This window comes from Lepus europaeus, chromosome 21, assembly GCF_033115175.1.
Source record: "Lepus europaeus isolate LE1 chromosome 21, mLepTim1.pri, whole genome shotgun sequence".
Lineage (NCBI taxonomy): Eukaryota > Metazoa > Chordata > Mammalia > Lagomorpha > Leporidae > Lepus > Lepus europaeus.
Window position 1 is genome coordinate 50,811,708 of NC_084847.1, and position 18,112 is coordinate 50,829,819.

The window sequence follows — 18,112 nt, forward strand, 5'->3', positions numbered from 1 at the left end:
ATTTGAAAGGCAGTTACAGAGAGGGAGAGAGAGAGAGAGAGAGAGAGAGAGGGAGAGTCTTCCATCCACTGGTTCATACTCCCAGATGGCCACAATGGCTGGAGCTGGGTCAATCTGAAGCCAGGAGCTTCTTCCAGGTCTCCCACTTGGGTGCAGGGGCCCAAGGACTTGGGCCATCTTCTACTGCTTTCCCAGGCCATAGCAGAGAGCTGGATGGGAAGTGGAGCAGCCGGGATGCCGGCACTGCAGGCAGTGCCCCTCATGGATGATTTTGCAGAGGGGATTCCCTGGGGCGGGCCTTTTGCTTAGCAGTTAAGACACCAGGGTCCTGCATCGGAGGGCCTGGCTTCCATTTCCGGCCCCGGGGTGGGGGTGGGGAGAGACCTGGGTGGGTGGAGTTCCTGGCTCCCAGCTTCATCTTCCCGGACGTTGCAGGCTGGCATTCGGGGAGTGGACTTGTGGCACTCTCTTTCTCTTTGTCTCTCAAATAAGTACAAAATACAATATTTTAAAAAACATTTATTCATTTATTTGAAAGGTAGAGCCACAGAGAGAAAGAGGGAGAGGGAGGGAGAAAGAGACACACACACACATGCACACACACACTCCTATCTACGGGTTCTCTTCCCAATGGCTGCCCGTCCAGGCGAAAACCGGGAGCCAGGAGCTTATTCTGAGCCTCCCATGTGGGTGGCAGCGGCCCAAGCATTTCTGATGTCTCTCTGATGCGTTAGCAGGGAGCTGGGTCAGAAAGTGGAGCAGCTGGGACCAGAACCAGTGCCCACACGGGATGCCAGTGTCACAGGAGGTGGCTGAACCTGCCGTGCCACAGTGCCAGTCGCAAAATACAAAATTTCTTGAGACGAGGGGCTCCCACTTCCCTCCATCCTTCTCCACCTCTCCACCAACTTTGGGAGTGGGTAGACCCTCCCTCTCCAAGAAATCTTGGATTCCTTAGGCCGGTGCCATGGCTCAACAGGCTAATCCTCTGCCTTGTGGCGCCAGCACACCGGGTTCTAGTCCAGGTCGGGCGCCGGTTCCTGTCCCGGTTGCCCCTCTTCCAGGCCAGCTCTCTGCTGTGGCCCAGGAAGGCAGTGGAGGATGGCCCAAGTGCTTGGGCCCTGCACCCCATGGGAGACCAGGAGAAGCACCTGGCTCCTGGCTTCAGATCAGCGAGATGCACCGGCCGTGGCAGCCATTGGAGGGTGAACCAACGGCAAAAAGGAAGACCTTTCTCTCTGTCTCTCTCTCTCACTGTCCACTCTGCCTGTAAAAAGAAAAAAAAAAAATCTTGGATTCCTTAAAAACGGGGGGTGGGGTTCATTGCCTAGGAATGCAAGTATCCCCTGGCTGCTGGGAAGCCCCTCTAAGGGGCCCTCAGTCCCCTGTGGGCCTGGCAGGGGTTGGGGGGGGCAGCAGGTGTGGGTGCCACCTGCTCCCCTTGGCTTTGTCCTGCGCTGCTGATTGCTTTATTGCTGTTTTCAGTCAGATATAATTCCAGCATTTTCCATAATCGCCAACTCTTCCCGGATAGCAGATTGTTGCACAAAGCCTCTGCACCCGGAGGAACACGTCCCGGCAATTAGCGTGTTTAACATGCAGCTCCCGACGCCCCCCCTCCCAGCCCTCATTTAGCACTTTGGAAAGCGCTTTGTGATTTTTTTTTTCTGGGGGGGGGGGTGTTTACATATCCGGTAACAATTCTCCTGCCTAGTTGCAAAACACGAAGCCATTGCGTCGGGAGACAGATGGCAGCTAAATGAAGTTTAATTAAAGAATGAGTGTTTTGGAATGAAAATGCCTTCAAAAAGCATGGGTCGCTGCGATGCACAGAGTTGGCATAAACTACATCTGGGTGCAAGGCTTTGGAGATCCCGGGGTTGGTGCAGCGTCTCCCTGGGATGGGGGCTGGGTCGGGGGACACCCTGGGCCAAGCCCGGCACAGGGCCTGGAGCACACACCCCCTGCCCGGACATTCCTCCCGCCGCGGAAGGGGATGGGAGCAGTGATCCCTCCATGAGGTCGCCCCAGGGCGCGGCTCACTGCACGCACCTGTGGGCGCCACAGGAGACAGGTGGGGAGGCCCTGCAGCCCGGCTGGGCCGCGAGGCATATCTGGTTCCCCAGCTGGCTCAGGGCTCAGCCGCGGTTTCGCCCCCGCCGCGCCCAGCCGGGCAGGAGCCACTTCCGGCTCTGGCTGCAGATCTGAGCGCCCAGGGTTGGGGCGACGACCGATGGGCGCCAGGAGCCGCTAGGTGGGCCGGGCACGCGCTGCAGCCTTGGAAAAAGGAGGACGTCTGGATGGTGGGAGGTGAGGTTGGCGGGGCTGGGCTGGGGTGCAGGATGGATTGGCCAGAGGAAAAGCCCAGGAGGGATCTAACGCCAGGTCATCTGGTCAGATGGGGGATGGGGTGGGTGATCCCAGGGCAGGAGGGCTGACCACCAGGTAGCAGGTGCAAAGCGGTTTGGGACCACCAACCCCTTGATTTCATCAGAAGCTTCAGCGTGGAGGGCAATGTAGGGGGTTGCCCCTTACCCATCCTGGAGAGGAAAAGTGGGGTTTAGCTCATGGCAGGGGTCAGGGACCAATGTGGGGGGGGGAGGCAGAGATTGTGGGAGGGAGGCAACTCGCTGGCAGCTGGAAGGGGGTGGGGCTGGCAGCCTGCCCGGCCTGTGGCTTCCAGCATCTTTCCAGGAGGAAGCCCAGTCCGGAAGGCTGGGCCGAGGCCTCTCCTCCCGGCCCGAGGCCTCTTCTCCCGGCCAGGGGTATGGGGCTGACCCACAGGGCGGACATCACACAGCTGAGTCAGAACTGGGTCTCCTCCACACCGCAGGCTGCCCCGGCGGCCCTGACGTCCTGAAGTCCCGCGGGCTGAGCCCTCCTTATCCTCTCCACCTGCCCAGCTGCGGAACTGCCCCACGGCCTCCCGCCTCTGCTCCCCTCCCCACCCTGCAGGCGGGGACACCCTTCCCAAGTGCCCCTGGGGGGCCTCATTTCCCTCTGGAAATGGCCTTGGCAAGGCCTGTGAGATCTTCTACGTGGGAGGACCATTAAGAAGATCCCACCCAGCCCAGGAAGCTCCTGCTCCCACTCACCCCTGCAGCCCCAGAGGCCCCGCCCACCCCTGGAGGCCCCGCCCCTGGGATGCACCTGCTGCCTTCTTCTCCCGGGGTTGCCTCTCCCTCTCCTCTGTGTCCTGTCAAGTCTCAGCTTCCAGGGCCTGATTTGTGCAGCAGGGGGAGGTGACCCTGTTTCGGGCTGGCCTCTCCCACGAGGGCCCCAAGCCTGGGTGCTGTCTTCCCAGCGGGAGGGCAGGCAGGGCCCAGGGGCTGAGTTGGGCTGTCCTGACTTCTTCCTGCCTCCAGTCCCTTCTCTCCAGGTGCACCTGCCGCCAGTCAGGGCTCCAAGGAAAGTGCTCCCCAGCCCACGATGCCCGCCTGCAAGGTGCCTTGGGCTCAGCTGCAGGGTCTGACTTCCCCTGAGTTCCTGGGCTCCAGGCAGTGCCCCTTGCCCCACTGTGTGCTCCCTGGGACCCCCCCAGGGGACAGGAGGTGACCGTGTGCGGCTGGTACAGAGTGACTGTGGCTGTGGAGCTGGCACAGTGGGAGGCTTTGTCTGTGCCACTCCGGTCTTCTCATCCCGAGGCCACAACCCCCAGGGCAGCAAGGAGACGGGTGACGTAGGCAGGGCCACGCTGCGTGGCCAGGGAGGCGGGCCCTGTGAGCCGGGCCTTTTGGCTTCACCCTGGTGACAGCCGCGGCACCAGGCACGAGGAGAAAAGGCAATGCCAATGGTGGTTGTGTTTTTTTTTTTTTTTCTTATTTAAAAAGGCCTTGGTGGCAGGAATATAGTGTAAAAATCATTGGAAAAACTAAAAGGCATCGATACATATCCGAATATACACTTTGTACATAAATTACATTTCCTTTAGTGTCTTGTGAGTGAGGTCGCGGTTCGCTGCTGAGGTCTCAGTAGTTGAGGGGTCCCGGGAGCTGCACGTTCAGGCCGGCGTAGTCCACCATGTACATCGGCCACTGCTGGAGACACACAGGCAGGCACGGCCGTCAGGGCACCTGGCCGCTGGCCGCTGCGCTCCCCACCGCTTCCTCCCAGGCTACCGGAGGCTGCCGAGGCCATGCAGTCTGCTGACTGTCCCCACCCGCGTCCAGGATCACGCGTGCGCTCCCACAGACCCGGCTCACTGGGAGGGGGGGGGAGGGGACGCCCCACCCCAGGGGGCTCTGGGGTGCTCCAGGGAGGGGAGGGAGGGAGACGGCATTCAAGGGTGAGGAACTCCACATCCCAGTGTGGCCCAGCGTTTGCCCCTTCTGGACTCGATGTGTAGCAGGTGGGGCGGGGTGAGTGGGTTCTTCCGCCCCCCCCCCCACACACACACAGGCGAGCCATCCTGACTCGCATCTCCCTCATCTACACACGCGGGGAACCCTGCCCCTGGCGGGGATGTGGCGAAATGCCGAGCAGGTAGTGTGTGCACACAGGAGTCGGGCTCCCAACAGTGTGGGACTCCGGGAGTCCTTGCCCTGCCCTGGCCTGGCCTCAGTGTGGCCGTCTGTCCAGCGGGGATGGGAACTCCTGCCCGCGTGCCCAGGAGCCCCACAGAGAGCAGGCTGGGGCAGGTGCGCCCGCCCGGCGCCTCCCCGTGCCCCGCCCCCACGACCCGGAGGGAGCGGTGGAGGCCGGGAGCGGGCGACTTTACCACGACCGATATCTGGTTGGCGGATGCCACGGACTCCGGGTTGGAGGACGAGGAGGAGGAGGAGGAGGAGGAGGAAGACGAGACTGAGTTTCCCTCCGACACCCGCTTTCTCTTGCGCTTGGGAAGGCTGCTGTCTTTGGCTGCTGGGAGAAAGTGGAGTGGGTGACGGATGCTGGGGTCCGGGTGCGGCTCCGCTCACCTGGTCAACATCCCGTTCTCAGCACGCCCAGGTCCAGCCTCGGTCGTGAACCAGACCGGACTCCACCCTCCTGCAGCCTGGCCTGCGTTGCACGCTGTCCCCAAGGAGGAGCGCCCCAGCAGGCTCAGCGCAGGCCCCAGCCCACCCAGCCTGCGGCCGGGGCCTCCCCCCAGCTCCCGAGCCCTCCCTGGGGCCTCGCACCCCACGAACCCCAGCTTAGGGGGTGCCGGGAAGAGCAGTGTGACCAGGTGCACGGAGCCTCCGGCAGAGCCCCTGAATGAGCCCAAGCGCTCGTGTCATCCAGGATGAACTGTGAGATCTTGCAAGGTTGCTGACAGCATCCCGTGAGCCTGGCACCCGGCCAAAGCTCAGATACTGGGACCCGGTAGGAAGATGGTTTCCGGAGCACCCTGAACTGACCACGCCTGGGGCGACAAGTGCACAGGCAGCGTCCCGGGGGCAAGGAGCTCCGGTCCAGAGTCCCAGGGCCTAAGCTCAAGTTCCACGGCCGCCACTCCAGGGCTGTGTGACTCTGGGGAAATTTATTGACCTCTCTGAGCCAAATGGAGAAAACTGGTGCTGAGACTCAAAGGAGACGATGTGTGTGACGGGCTCCTTGTAAAGCTGGTGCTTGGGAAGGCTGCTGTCTTTGGCTGGAGGCTGCTGAGCCATGCAGGCTGCTGACTGTCCCCACCCGTGTCTCAGGATCACGCATGCGCTCCCACAGGGGCCGGCGCTGTGGCACAGCGGGTAAAGCCACCAGCTGTGGCACCGGCATCCCACGTGGGCACCGGTTCATGTCCTGGCTGCCCCTCTTCCGATCCAGCTCTCTGCTATGGCCTGGGAAAGCAGTGGAAGATGGCCCAAGTGCTTGGGCCCCTGGACCCACATGGGAGACCCAGAAGAAGCTCCTGGCTCCTGGCTTCAGAGCAGCCTAGCGCCAGCCACTGTGGCCATGTGGGGAGTGAACCAGCAGATGGAAGACCTCTCTATCCCTGTCTGCAACTCTACTTCTCAAATATTGTTTGCAAAGTCCCAGCTGCTCCACTTCCAATCCAGCTCCCTACTAATGTGTCTGGGAAAGCAGCAGAAGATGGCCCAAGTGCTTGGGCCCCTGCACCCACGTGGGAGACCCGGAAGAAGCTCCTGGATTTGGATTGACTCATCGCCAGCCGCTGAGGCCATTTGGAGAGTGAACCAGCAGGCGGAAGATCTCTCTGTCTCTCCCTCTCTCTCTCTCGCTCTCTCTCTCTCTGTAACTCTGCCTTTCAAATAAATGAATGAATGAATAATAACAATAATAATAAAAGCTCATGGTGCAGGGGGCGTTTAGCTTAGCTGTTAACACGCCTGCAACGGGCACTGGAGGACCTGGGTGTGATCCCCAGCTCTGCTCCTGACTCCAGCTTCCTGCTGATGCACACCCTGAGAGGCAGCGGGGGATGGTTCAAGTGCGTGAGTCCCTGCCACCCACGTGGGAGACCCGGATGGTGTTCCCAGTTCCTGGCTTCAGCCTTGGCCCACCCCTGGCTGTTGTATTTGGGGAGTGAACACGCAGGTGAGAGCTCTCTGTCTCTCTACCTCTCAAGTAAAATTAAGTAACACGTATTATGAAAAACTAGGCATGGATCTGCAAAATGTTTGCACTAAAATAAACGTTATCTTTTCATTGCAGTTTTCCACGAATGTTTTCAAGTCCCTGGGGTAACGGGGCAGGGCCTGGCTGCTGCTTAATGAAGGGACATGGACGCGTTGCAACGTGGCCGTCAGGAGCTACCCCACTGGTGTCTGGGGCCCGAGTGGCTGGCCCCTGCGTGGAACCCTGACATGCCCCCGGAAGGGTCTTCTTGGGCCCGAGCCTGGGGGTCTGTGACAGGCTTAAAGAAGGGACCTTGGACAGCAGGTGGCCCCATCCCTGGAGCTGCCTGGGTTTGGAGCTGGAGACCCCATGGGAGCAAGGAGGCAGAGCTGTGGGCTGCTACCCCCAACCTTGGGCTGGCCCTGGGGCTGTGGGCGCCCTGAGACCTTAGGAGGACCACACATTGGAAGTGAGGTTGTCCTCTGTCCATTTGGCCCCAGGTCCTGCCCTGGGGCCTTCTGCGTCTCCGCCCTTGAGCGGAGGGCGGCTCCCAAACCCTGTCCCCTGCTGTGAGCCGACACACACACCTGTTCTCTGAGAGCCCCTGGCTCCTAACCCCTCAATTCCTTGCACTTCCCTAATGCTAATGAGTTGAGTGGACCGACCAATGGCTGGCAGCCTCCAGGGAGCGTCAGGATGGGGGCAGGGTAGGGGGTGGGACCCGGACTCCTGGACACCCCTGCAGGCTGCTGCACGCGGGTGGGCAGCTCTGGGGTCCTGTGCGCCCCCTGTGCATCTTCATGTGCATCCTGTGTGGCGTTCTTCAGACTACGCCAGTCACCGGAGGCAGGTGAGTCCCTGAGACCTGGGAGCCGCGTGAGCGAATGGGGGTCGGGGGAGCCCCAGTATCGAGCCAGTTGGTCAGAGACCGCCTGGGGCTGGTGATGAGCATCGGGGCCTGGGCCCTCAACCTGTGGGCCCTGGCACCGCCCTGAGTAGACAGGCTCAGGCCTGAGCTGGATACAGGACGTCCAGCTCGTGTCTGCCTGGCTTGTTCATTTCCCTTGGGAAGGCAGAGACAGTGAGAGAGAGAGTGGGGGGAGGGGGGTTCCTGTCTGCAGGTTCACTCCCCAAATGGCTGCAATAGCCAGGTTTGGGCCAGGCAGAAGCCAGGAGTCAGGAGCCAGGAACTCCACGTGGGTGGCAGGAGCCCAAGGACTTCAGCCGCCACCTGCTGCACCAAAGAGCGGAAGCCGGGACTTGAACCCAGGCACTCCTATGTGGGATGTCGGTGCGCCAAGCGGCGGCTGAGCCTGCTGGGCCAAACGCTGCTCCGGGGCCCGGGGCCTGGTCCTGGGCACGGCAGAATCACCCGGGCGGCTTCTCCATCACAGCCTTCGCACCAGGGGCCTGCTGGAAGGTTCCGGGTGCCGGGCAGATGTGGGCAGAATTGAGCCAGCCTCACCCCTGGGGGTCACATGTCACCACTGCCCCTGCCCAGGTCGCTCCACCGTCCCACTTGGGGCCCCGGCCCCTGCTTCGGGCTTGTGCCTTCCCCTCTCTAGCCGATATCACACTCCCAGCCGTGCCAGCACAGGGCGCCTGCAGTCTCCGGGGGGGGGGGGGGACCCTGGGGGACAGCAGGAGGGTGGGGCAGGGGCTGTGCTTTCCCCGGGCGGAGGGGGTCCCGCCTGGCCCACCTCTGGCTGAGCCTTTGTGGTTCTGGGGCCCGGGAGCGCACGGGCAGCCTCTTCAGCCTCCGACTCACCTGGCACCTTGGCATCATTGCAGATTTCCGCGAAAGGTCTGAAAAAAGAAAGGGAGGAGGCCGCCGTTAGCAAAGCGGCTTTCTACCCCCCCACCCCCCCACCCCCCGCCACAGCGACCCCCCCTCCCCCCCCGCCGCCACCGCTGCCACGGCTCCAGCCGGGTGAGGCCAGATCCAACATGGAGGGCCTCTTCCCTGCCACACCCCAGCAGGTGCACCTCGGCAAGCAGCCCCTCTGGGCCTGCCTCGGACCCACCGAGAGGGGGCGCTGCCTGTGACGGCCTGGATGGGCCTGGGCTCCCCAAACGCTTGCTTACACCCCAAAGTCTGCACTAATATGAATGGCTGCCGGACAGGGCAGACATCATCCCACTGAGGCCGCTGGGAGGTGGGGCTGGCTCGGGGCTGGGGGGAGGAGCTCTAGGCCGGGGTGGGTCACTGGAGTTTGGCCCGGCTTCTCTCTGCTTCCTGGCTTACGCCGCAGCCTGCCAGACCCACGGGGCTCCCCCGGTCGTGAACCACGAACCTCCAGGCTGTGAGCTGCAATAAACCTCCTTCCCAAGAGAACTCCTCTCGGGTATTTTAAATAAAAAAGGGATGAAGACACTGACCAAGGGATTGGAAACACTGCCGAGGTGCAGGTGCGCTGGGCGCCGTCCAGGCATGGCCTTTAAACTCTGCCTTCAGGGGTGGGCGCCGGGTGGCTGGTTGGCCCGAGGCTTGGGACACCCCCATCCCATATCAGTGCAGGCCTGAGGCTTAGCTACCCTGCTTTCCGTCCAGCTCCCTACCGATGCACCCTGGGAAGGCAGCAGAGGATGGCCCAAGTGCTTGGGCCTCTGCCACCCACTTGGAAGACCCGGATGGAGCTCCTGGCTTTGGCCTGGCCTGGCCCTGGCTGGTGCAGGCATTTGGGGAGTGAACCAGTGGATGGAAGATCTGTTTCTGTCACTCTTTTAGTTGGCTGGAAATAATTTTTTTTTTTTTTGGACAGGCAGAGTGGATAGTGAGAGAGAGAGACAGAGAGAAAGGTCTTCCTTCCGTTGGTTCACCCCTCAGTGGCCGCTGCAGCTGGCTCACCGTGCTGATCCGAGGCCAGGAGCCAGGTGCTTCTCCTGGTTTCCCATGCAGGTGCAGGGCCCAAGGACCTGGGCCATCCTCCACTGCACTCCGGGGCACAGCAGAGAGCTGGACTGGAAGAGGGGCAACCGGGACAGAATCCGGTGCCCCGACCGGGACTAGAACCTGGGGTGCTGGCGCTGCAGGTAGAGGATTAGCCTAGTGAGCTGCGGCACTGGCCAAAATGTTTTTTAAAAAGTCTTCATTTAGGGGCTTGGTGCTGTGGCATAGCGGGTAAAGCTGCCGCCTGCAGTGCTGACTTCCCATATGGGCACGGGTTCGAGTCCCAGCTGCTCCACTTCCAATCCAGCTCTCTGCTATGGCCTGGGAAAGCAGTGGAAGATGGCCCAAGTCCTTGGGTCCCTGAACCCATGTGGGAGACCAGGAGAAGCTCTTGGCTCCTGGCTTTGGATTGGCTCAGCTCCAGCTATTGTGGTCAATTTGGGAGTGAACCAGTGGATGGAAAACCTCTCTCTCTCTCTCTCTCTCTCTCTCTCTCTCTGTAACTCTGCCTTTCAAATAAATAAATAAATAAATATTTTATAAAGTATTCATTTAAATTTGATTGATTGATGCTACAACACCAGCATCCCACATGACTGCTGCTGGTTCGAGTCCCCACTGCTCCACTTCCCATCCAGCTCCCTGCTAATGGCCTGGGAAAGCAGTGGAAGTTGACCCAAGTGCTTGGGCCCTGCACCCATGTGGGAGATCTACATGCAATTCTGGCCTGGCCCAGCTCTTGCTGTTGCTATGTGGGGGATGAGCCAGCAGACACAAGATCTCCTTCTCTGCCTGTAACTCTTTCAAATAAATAAATCTTTAAACATCTTTGATTGGTTATTTTATTTCCAGTGGTATTTGTGCAGAGCCACCTGGCCCCTGGTGGAAGACATGGTGGTCCCTCTACAGTCTGTGGTTAAAGGAACCAACAGAGACGAGCCTGAAGCTCAAATATGCACAGGGCGGGGGAGCGACAGCCACACAGCCAAGATCAAGTGTTTCCTACAGGTAGATACGGTGTGAGTTCTGGTTCATGTTTTCCAAAAGGAGAAATCTGCTGGGCAAGTACAGAAATGTGGACCGGAAGGTTCCAGAAAGGGACTCCCTGGCAAGGGGGGAGCCTGGGATGCGGGGAGCACTGTCTTTGGGCTTCCTGCATTTTCCAGGGGCTGAGCTGTGGGCGGGAGGCAAGGAGACCTCTCCTTTTCGTTTGATTCTGAATACTCGTAGTCTCTCTTTATCTGAGGGTCAGAGCGAGCTCCCCAGTGCCTGCCGCAGCCGGGCCTGGGCCAGGAACTCAGGGACTCCTTCCTGGCCTCCCACACAGGCGGCCAGAGCTCGACCACACTGCTGCCTCCCAGAGTCGACATCAGCAGGAGGCTGGAGCCAGGTGTCGCAAGTGGGGATCGAATCCGGGTACTCTGATGGGGAGGGTGGGCATCCTTTTTTTTTTTTTTTTAAAGATTTTATTTATTTATTTGAGAGGTAAAGCTATAGAGAGAGGAACAGAGAATGAAAGGGAGACAGAGAGAGGTCCTCCATCGGCTGGTTCACCCTACAAATGGCCGCAGTGGCCGGAGACGCGCCGATCCAAAGCCAGGAGCCAGGAGCTTCTTCCAGGGCTCGCACGCTGGTTCAGGAGCCCAAGCACCTGAACCATTTTCTGCTACTCTCCCAGGCCATAGGCAGAGGTGGCTTGGAAGAGGAGCAGCCGGACTTTAACTGGTGCCCGTACGGGATGCAGCGCCGGCCCCCAAGTGTGGGCATCTTAAAACCGTTAGGCTAAGTGCCAGCTCCGTGAATTCTTTTTAGTAAACACACAAACTACTGTTGTTAAAAAGAAAAATATAAGCATATACAGTACAGCAAGACAGCAGCCACCCCTGGGTGACGGGGGTACTGTATTACTGTTTTAAACATGCACAAAAACGGTGATGCATTTTTAAAACAGGAAAGAGCGGATGGCATAGACAGGAAAAATCAAATTTAATGAACACTTCAGAAACAAGCAAACACCCAGGGATGCTGAGGCCACGGGCCTCGATAGGGAGGGCTGGAACCACCGTGACCTTGACTTTGACCTTCCCTGTGCTTGCTGCGGGCATCAGCGTCCTCATCAGTGAGACTGGGCTGTGAAGCTGTGCAGGTGCAGGTCGTGCTGTCCCCGGCCCAGCCCTGCCTCAGGCCCCGCCCCCACCTTGCCTTGGATGCTGTCCTGATCGCCACACCCACAGCCCCGCCCTGCCGTCGGCCCCGCCCCCGCAGCCACACCCCAGCCCCGCCCTGCCGTCGGCCCCGCCCCCGCAGCCACACCCCAGCCCCGCCCTGCCGTCGGCCCCGCCCCGCAGCCACACCCCGGCCCCGCCCTGCCGTCGGCCCCGCCCCCGCCGGGGCCCTCACTGGAGCTGGTTGATGATGACCATGCGGACGTGCTCCCGGGCTTTCAGGATCTTCTCCAGGCGGTGGATGTCGTAGGTGTTGGGGTTCCGGAAGGGGATGTCGTCGGGCAGCCCCGTGACCTCCACGGCGTCCGGGCTGTCTCGGATCAGCTTGTAAGGGACCAGCACGGGCCGGTTCAGGCCCAGGGCCTCACCTGGAGGGCACAGGGGCAGGGGAGGGGCCCTGTCAAAGGCTGGGCCCTGCGGCAGTGGGGGCGGGGGTGCAGCGGCCACCGCCCCGCCCCTCCGCGGCGCCTACCGTATGTCTCGTTGAAGAGCGCCTTCACACCTACCGTATTTCTCGTTGAAGAGCTCCTTCACCTGCTCCCGCAGGATCACCTTCTCCCCGAGCCTGTTGGCGTCGTCTTCATCTGCAAAGACAGCTGGGGCATGAGAGTCTTCCCGGGCACCACGGCGCCTCCCCGGGGCGCCGCACCCTCGCCCTGCGGGGGTGGGGGTCGCAGTCTCTGGCTTCAATGTCCACATTTTCTTATCTTGGTCAAAAGCTTTTAAACTCATGACCTCCATTTTATTTGAAGGGCGGAGTTACAGAAAGAGAGAGAGGGAGGGAGGGAGAGAGAGAGGACTCCCATCTGCTGGTTCACTTCCTAAACGCAGGCCAACAGCCAGTGCTGGGCGGGGCCGAAGTTAGGAGCTGGGCACCCAGCCCAGGTCTCCCTCGTGGGTGGCAGGGATCCAAGTACTTGAGCCATCACCTGCTGCCTCTCGGATGTGCCTTAGCAGGAAGCTGGAGTCGGGACTCGAACCCAGGGACTCCGTCCGACATGGAATGTGGGTGTCCCAACCGGGGTCCTAACCAAGTGCCCACCGCTCCTTCCCACACTTCCCCCCCCCCCCCCGACAGCCCCAGGCCAGGCACGGAGCGCTCTGGAGCAGGGGGTGCCACCTGCTCATGGCACCGCCCCCTCACCTTGCGAGTGACAGGAGACTGCAGGGGAGGGGGAGACACCGCGTGTGAGTCAGGGTGCTCAGCCTTGTCCGTTGGGCTGGGGGAGGCAGGCTCCGCAAAGGCAGGGAAGAGCCTTCGATGGAGGCAGTGGGGGTGGGAAAGGGCAGGGCCAGAGGAGGATCTGCAGCCTGGGCCAGGCTGAGCTTCCAGCGGGACAAGGGGAGGTGACCCTAGGGGCAGGGCAGCAGGTGCCGCGGGATCTGTCGGTGGGCTGTAGGGAGTGCCCTTGGTGTGGGCCACACTGAAGCCTGTGGGCGATGGGCCACCAAAGCTGCGTCCCAGGGCAGCCCTTCTGGGCCCACCCGCTCCTGGGACATGGCTGTGTCCCCTCCCCACCCCCGCCCCCTCAGCTGGGCCTACAGGAGCGGCCAAGGTCTGGCCAGCCCTGGAGACAAGGCTGGGGCAGGGCTGTGAGAAACAGCGGAGGCGGGTGGGCCTAGGGCAGAGCTTGTTGCCCAGGGCTGGGAAGCAGTGTGCATTGCTTATGCCCTGGGGAGAACGGTGTGCAGCACCTGTGCAGCAGGGAGGGCCGTGTGCAGCATCTATGCCCTGGGAAGGGCCGTGTGCAACACCTGTGCAGCAGGGAGGGCCGTGTGCAGCATCTATGCCCTGGGGAGGGCCGTGTGCAGCATCTATGCCCCGGGAAGGGCTGTGTGCAGCACCTGTGCACCTGGAAAGGACCGTGTGCAACACCTGTGCAGCAGGGAGGGCTGTGTGCAGCATCTATGCCCCAGGAAGGGCCGTGTGCAACATCTATCCCCGAGAAGGGCCGTGTGCAGCATCTATGCCCCTGGAAGGGCCGTGTGCAACATCTATGCCCCTGGAAGGGCCGTGTGCAACATCTATGCCCCGGGAAGGGCCGTGTGCAACATCTATGCCCCCAGAAAGGCCGTGTGCAGTCCCTGTGCAATGGAACGCACCCGGCCGCTAGGGCAGGGGGTGGGGGATGCAGCTGGAAGCAGGCAGGGAGCCAGGGCCTGGGCCACAGGGGACAGCACCCGCATGAGTCTTTAGAACAAAACAGCTCCTGTTTTCATCCTGCCGACATGTGGTAGGGCTCACTTCCGCCGGGAGACAGTCTGGAGACTCGAGTCCTGGGCCGGGCTCTGAGTGGCTCGGCCACCCCCTCCTCCACCTGACCTTTAGACCCCGAGGGGCGGCCTGGCCTCCCTCTAGCTCCCTGCCAGGGAGGAGCTCCGGATCCCAGTGTGGGTCACCCCGTAAGGGCAAGGGGCTTCCCACACCACCCCGGGGCTGGGGCGCTGCTCTGCCCCTCCCCCGCCCCCACTGCCCCAGGCCCCCATCTGCTCTGCTCTTGGCCACACCCCTGGGTGCCCCGGACAACACCCTTCTCTTTGTGCCGGTCTTGGGGACTGATGTCCTCCCCAGCAGCCCCCACACAGCCCTCCCAGAGGGTCTCCAGGCCCTGGCACGTGGCCAGAACCGACCCGACCCTGCTCCAAGTGCTGGGAAGATCAGTGATGTAGTTCTGGGCCTGCCGGGAGGCGGGGGACACTTCTGCTCTGTCCCCTGGCCACCAAGGATGCCTCTGGCGACAGAGTCCTCAGCAGACAGGCAGCCCCTGACCCAGCACAGGGAAAGACGACCCCACACCAGCGGCTCAGGGCAGTTAAGTCGCTTGCACAGCCCCCGGAATCCTGTGGCTGACCCCAGAAGCGTCAGTGTCCCCACGTGGCAGAAAGCAGGGCTGGATCTTTAAGGCCTTTCTCTCTCCACTCCTCGATCTCTCAGCCCGCAATGCCACATCTGTCTCCCCAGGGAGGGGCTTGTAGCTGGCGTTTGACGAAGCCACGGTGCTGTGTTGTCCTAAGATACCCAGCAGAACAGGAGATGGCGATGGCAGGGTAATCGGGGCCTGACCCAGCCCGGAGTCAGGGAGGCTTCTTGGAGGAAGTGACAAGCACACAGAGGCTTTCCCAGTCTCGCAGCATTTGGGGCGGGGTGGGGGGGAAGGGCAACCCCCACAAGGTCACAGCTACCCAGGGCGAGGGACACTCGCGGGTGTGTGTTGGGAGAGGGTGCCCAGAAAGCCAACTCCTCATGCCCCTGGGCTCTGGGAAGGTGCAGGCTCAGCCCAGAGTCTCCTCCCACCTGCTTGTTTTTATTCAAGGGAAGGGAGGTCATTTTTAAGGATAAGTATTTTTTTTTTTAAGTATCTTTTCCATTTTTATTTGAAAGGCAGCCAGAGAGAGATGGACAGAGATCTCTCCACTGCTTCACTCCCCAAATGCCTGCAACACCCAGGACAGGGCTAGACTGAAACCGGGGAGCCAGGAGCTCCATCGGGGTCTCCCACGTGGTTGGCAGGGGCCAAAGGACTTGAGCCGGCACCTGCTGCCTTCCAGGGTGCGCATCAACAGGAAGCTGGATGGGAAGCGGAGGAGCCGGCCCTCCCTTACCGGACATGGGCGTCCCTAGTGGTGATTTAACCGAATGAAGTGGGACGGGGTGGGCCCCTGGGGGGCGGTGCTGGAGGGCAAAGGAGGGACCCACTGTCTGGGTCGGAACGTGACCCACAGGGGACAGCTGAAGCCCCTGCACCCCTGCGTTCTGGGCCCTCCCTGGGTTGGAGTCTGTGCGGCAGCCCTGACCTACTCAGCTCCAGGCTGGGACAGGGGTGAGGCCCCCACCTGCTCAGGCACTTGTGTAGGGCTTTGGGGTGCACAGGCCAGCACCCGACCCTCGACAGGAGCGGTGGCCATCGCCAGGGACTAAGCAGGACATCCGATATCCCCATCAGCCCACAAGGCCCAGGCTAGTGGGTCAAGAGGTGTCCTTTTCGACAGAGCCTGGCTCCCATATCACTCAGGGAGCCCCCCAGGGCTGTGCTGGGTCAGGCCGGGGCCACCTGTGCATCTGCTTTGCAGCTGGGTGAGACAAGGATCAGGAAGGCAGCTATGGTGCTGCTGGGAGCCCTGCTGGGGGCGGGGGCTGGAGCAAGCATCAGAGCCCTGCCAGGCCATGGCATACCACAGGAGTCTTCCCAAGACCGCCTGCCTGGGTTCACAGCAGCGCGTGACCTTGGGCGAGTCCCTGTGGCAGCCATGACGCGGTGGGTGTCAGGGCTGGCGGTTAAGTCACAGGTTAGGACACTTGCCCCCGACCCCCAGGGCTCTGCCCCCCTGACGCCAGCTTCCAGCCAGTGCGCACCTTGGGGGCAGCAGCTGAGGGCTCCCGTAGTTGGGTCCCCGCCACCCGCACGGGAGACAGGGATGGAGTTCCCGGATCCTGGCTCTGTCCCCGGCCCTGTATGCTGTGGGCGTGTGGGTAGTGAACCAGGGGCTTTCTCTCTGGCTCTCAAACTTAGGGGCCGGCGTGGTCATGCAGCAGGTTAAGCCGACATCCTGTATCAGAGCGCTGCTCCACTTCCAGTCCAGCTCCCTGCTAATGCACCTGGGAAGGCAGCAGAAGATGGCCCAAGTGCTTGGGCCCCTGCCACCCATGTGGGAGACCCGGATGGAGCCCCTGGCTCCCAGTTTCAGCCTAGCCCTGTCCTGGGCGTTGGTAGTAAAGCCCCCAGCCAGCTGCTGTGGGGTAAGCCTGTGGGTGAGACCGACGTTGTCTATCACCATGGTTCTGCGTGCTGAGTCGGCAAACCTACTCCAGGGGACCTGCCCCAGCTCCCTGGAACCCAGGGCAGCCATAAGAGACACGAGTGGTGGCAGACATTCCAGAATGTTCTCTGGAAATGTCACAGGACTCAGCGCAGAGAGAGGTGGAGAGAGTGTGCCTCAGGACACAGTGGGAGGATGGAGGGGCTCATGGAGAGAGAAGGCCCCTTGATTCTAACTGTGCCCCGGGTAGGGCAGGGCAGGGCACTCGACCTCACTGGGCCTCAGTTTCCATGTCTTTCAAATGGGAGGCTCTGACGGCACGCGTGGAAAAGCCTCGGGTGCCGTGTCGCCGGGCTTTGCGTCTCCCCAGGCCACCCTCACACAGTGACTCCGCAGGGGGTGGGCGTTTTTCCTCCTGAATCTCTTGGGTTTGTCCTATCTGTTCTGGAGAGAACATTTCTTTCCTTCCTTCCTCCCTCCCTCCCTCCCTCCCCCCCTTTCCTCTTTTTAAAAAATATTTATTTCTTTGAAAGGCAGAGTGAGAGAGAGACAGAGAGGTCTTCCATCCGCTGGTGCACTCCCCAGATGCCTGCAACGGCCAAGGCTGGGCCAGGTCAAAGCCAGGAGCCAGGAGCTCCATCTGGGTCTCCCAAGTGGGTGGCAGAGGCCCAAGCACTTGGGCCATCTTCTGCTGCTTTCCCAGGCGCATTAACAGGGAGCTGGATCGGAAGTGGAGCAGCTGGGACTTGAACTGGCGCCCATATGGGATGCTGGCTTAACCCGTTGCAGTGACCCCTAGATCATTGTCTAAGACGCACGATCCAGGGCCTTCCAGAAAGTGCTGTGGGGCCTGGCCACACAGCATCTACCAGCTGCCCAGGCCCCCGGCGCCAGTCTCCTGCCTCTCCCTGCTCGTCCTCTGGTCTCTTCCCTGCCCACAGCCGAGTCCCCTGTCCTGTAGGCCTGCTGCCTGTGAGCTCCAGGATTCCTTGAGGTCCCCCCCCATCAGGTTGGGAATGTGGGGGGTGGAGTCAGCCATGCTTAGCAAATCAAAACGCTGGGAGGTGCACAGGAACTTAAAGCAACTGGCTCAGGGGGGTGCCTGGGGTGGGGTGGGGGGGTCCACACTGCTGGGGTCTACACTGCTCTTGTTTTTGAAGGAGTACTCAAAGGCCCTGCGGCAGGGCAGGCTTTTAGCCTAGAGGTTAGCATGCCTGTTAGGTTGCCTGCACGCATCAGGTGCCTGGGTTCGAACCCCGCCTCTGGCTCCAGGTTTCTGCAAATGCAGACCCTGGGAGGGGTGGTGATGACTCAGGAATTGGGGGTTCCTCTCCCAGCTCCTGGCTTCACCCCTCTTCCGCAGCTGTAGCAACTGATTGGAGGATAAACAGCAGGTGAGAGCGCTCGTTCTCTGCTCTCAAGCCTACGAATCACTGCTTTTAAGAGGGGCAGGCATTCGGCATCGCACTTCAGACACCGCTTGGGGCTCCCCCATCCCATGTGGGAGGGCCTGGATGCAGGTCCTGGCTCTGCTCCCAATTCCAGCTCCCTGCTAATGCACACGCTGGGAGTCACAGCAGGGTCCCTGCCACCCACATGGGAGGTCTGGACGCAGTGCCTGGCTCCTGACTTCAACCTGGCCCAACCTGGCTGTTGCCGCACGCAGGCATCTGGGGAGAGTGAATTAGCAGACAGGAGCTGTCTCTGCCTCTCAAAAAAAAAAAAAAATATATATATATATACA

At 61.1% G+C, this 18,112-nt stretch overlaps 1 protein-coding gene across 5 annotated transcripts in view; it reads right to left on the reverse strand.

Moving 5' to 3' along the window:
- Positions 1-3,804: 3,804 nt before the first annotated feature.
- The window catches only part of GTF2IRD1 (GTF2I repeat domain containing 1), a 96,120-nt gene continuing 81,812 nt past the window's right edge, over positions 3,805-18,112 (reverse strand). For 2 of the 5 annotated variants that reach the window (XM_062179713.1, XM_062179709.1), the window contains 5 exons: positions 12,117-12,194; positions 11,786-11,978; positions 8,264-8,301; positions 4,718-4,860; positions 3,805-4,037 (listed from right to left, as the gene is read on the reverse strand). In XM_062179713.1, the coding sequence (XP_062035697.1) occupies positions 3,969-4,037; positions 4,718-4,860; positions 8,264-8,301; positions 11,786-11,978; positions 12,117-12,194 (521 nt within the window). In that variant the 3' untranslated portion in view covers positions 3,805-3,968. Of the gene's footprint in view, positions 4,038-4,717; positions 4,861-5,089; positions 5,570-8,263; positions 8,302-11,785; positions 11,979-12,116; positions 12,195-18,112 lie in introns of those variants that run through there. The other 3 variants (XM_062179710.1, XM_062179711.1, XM_062179712.1) reach the window with 3 other exon arrangements.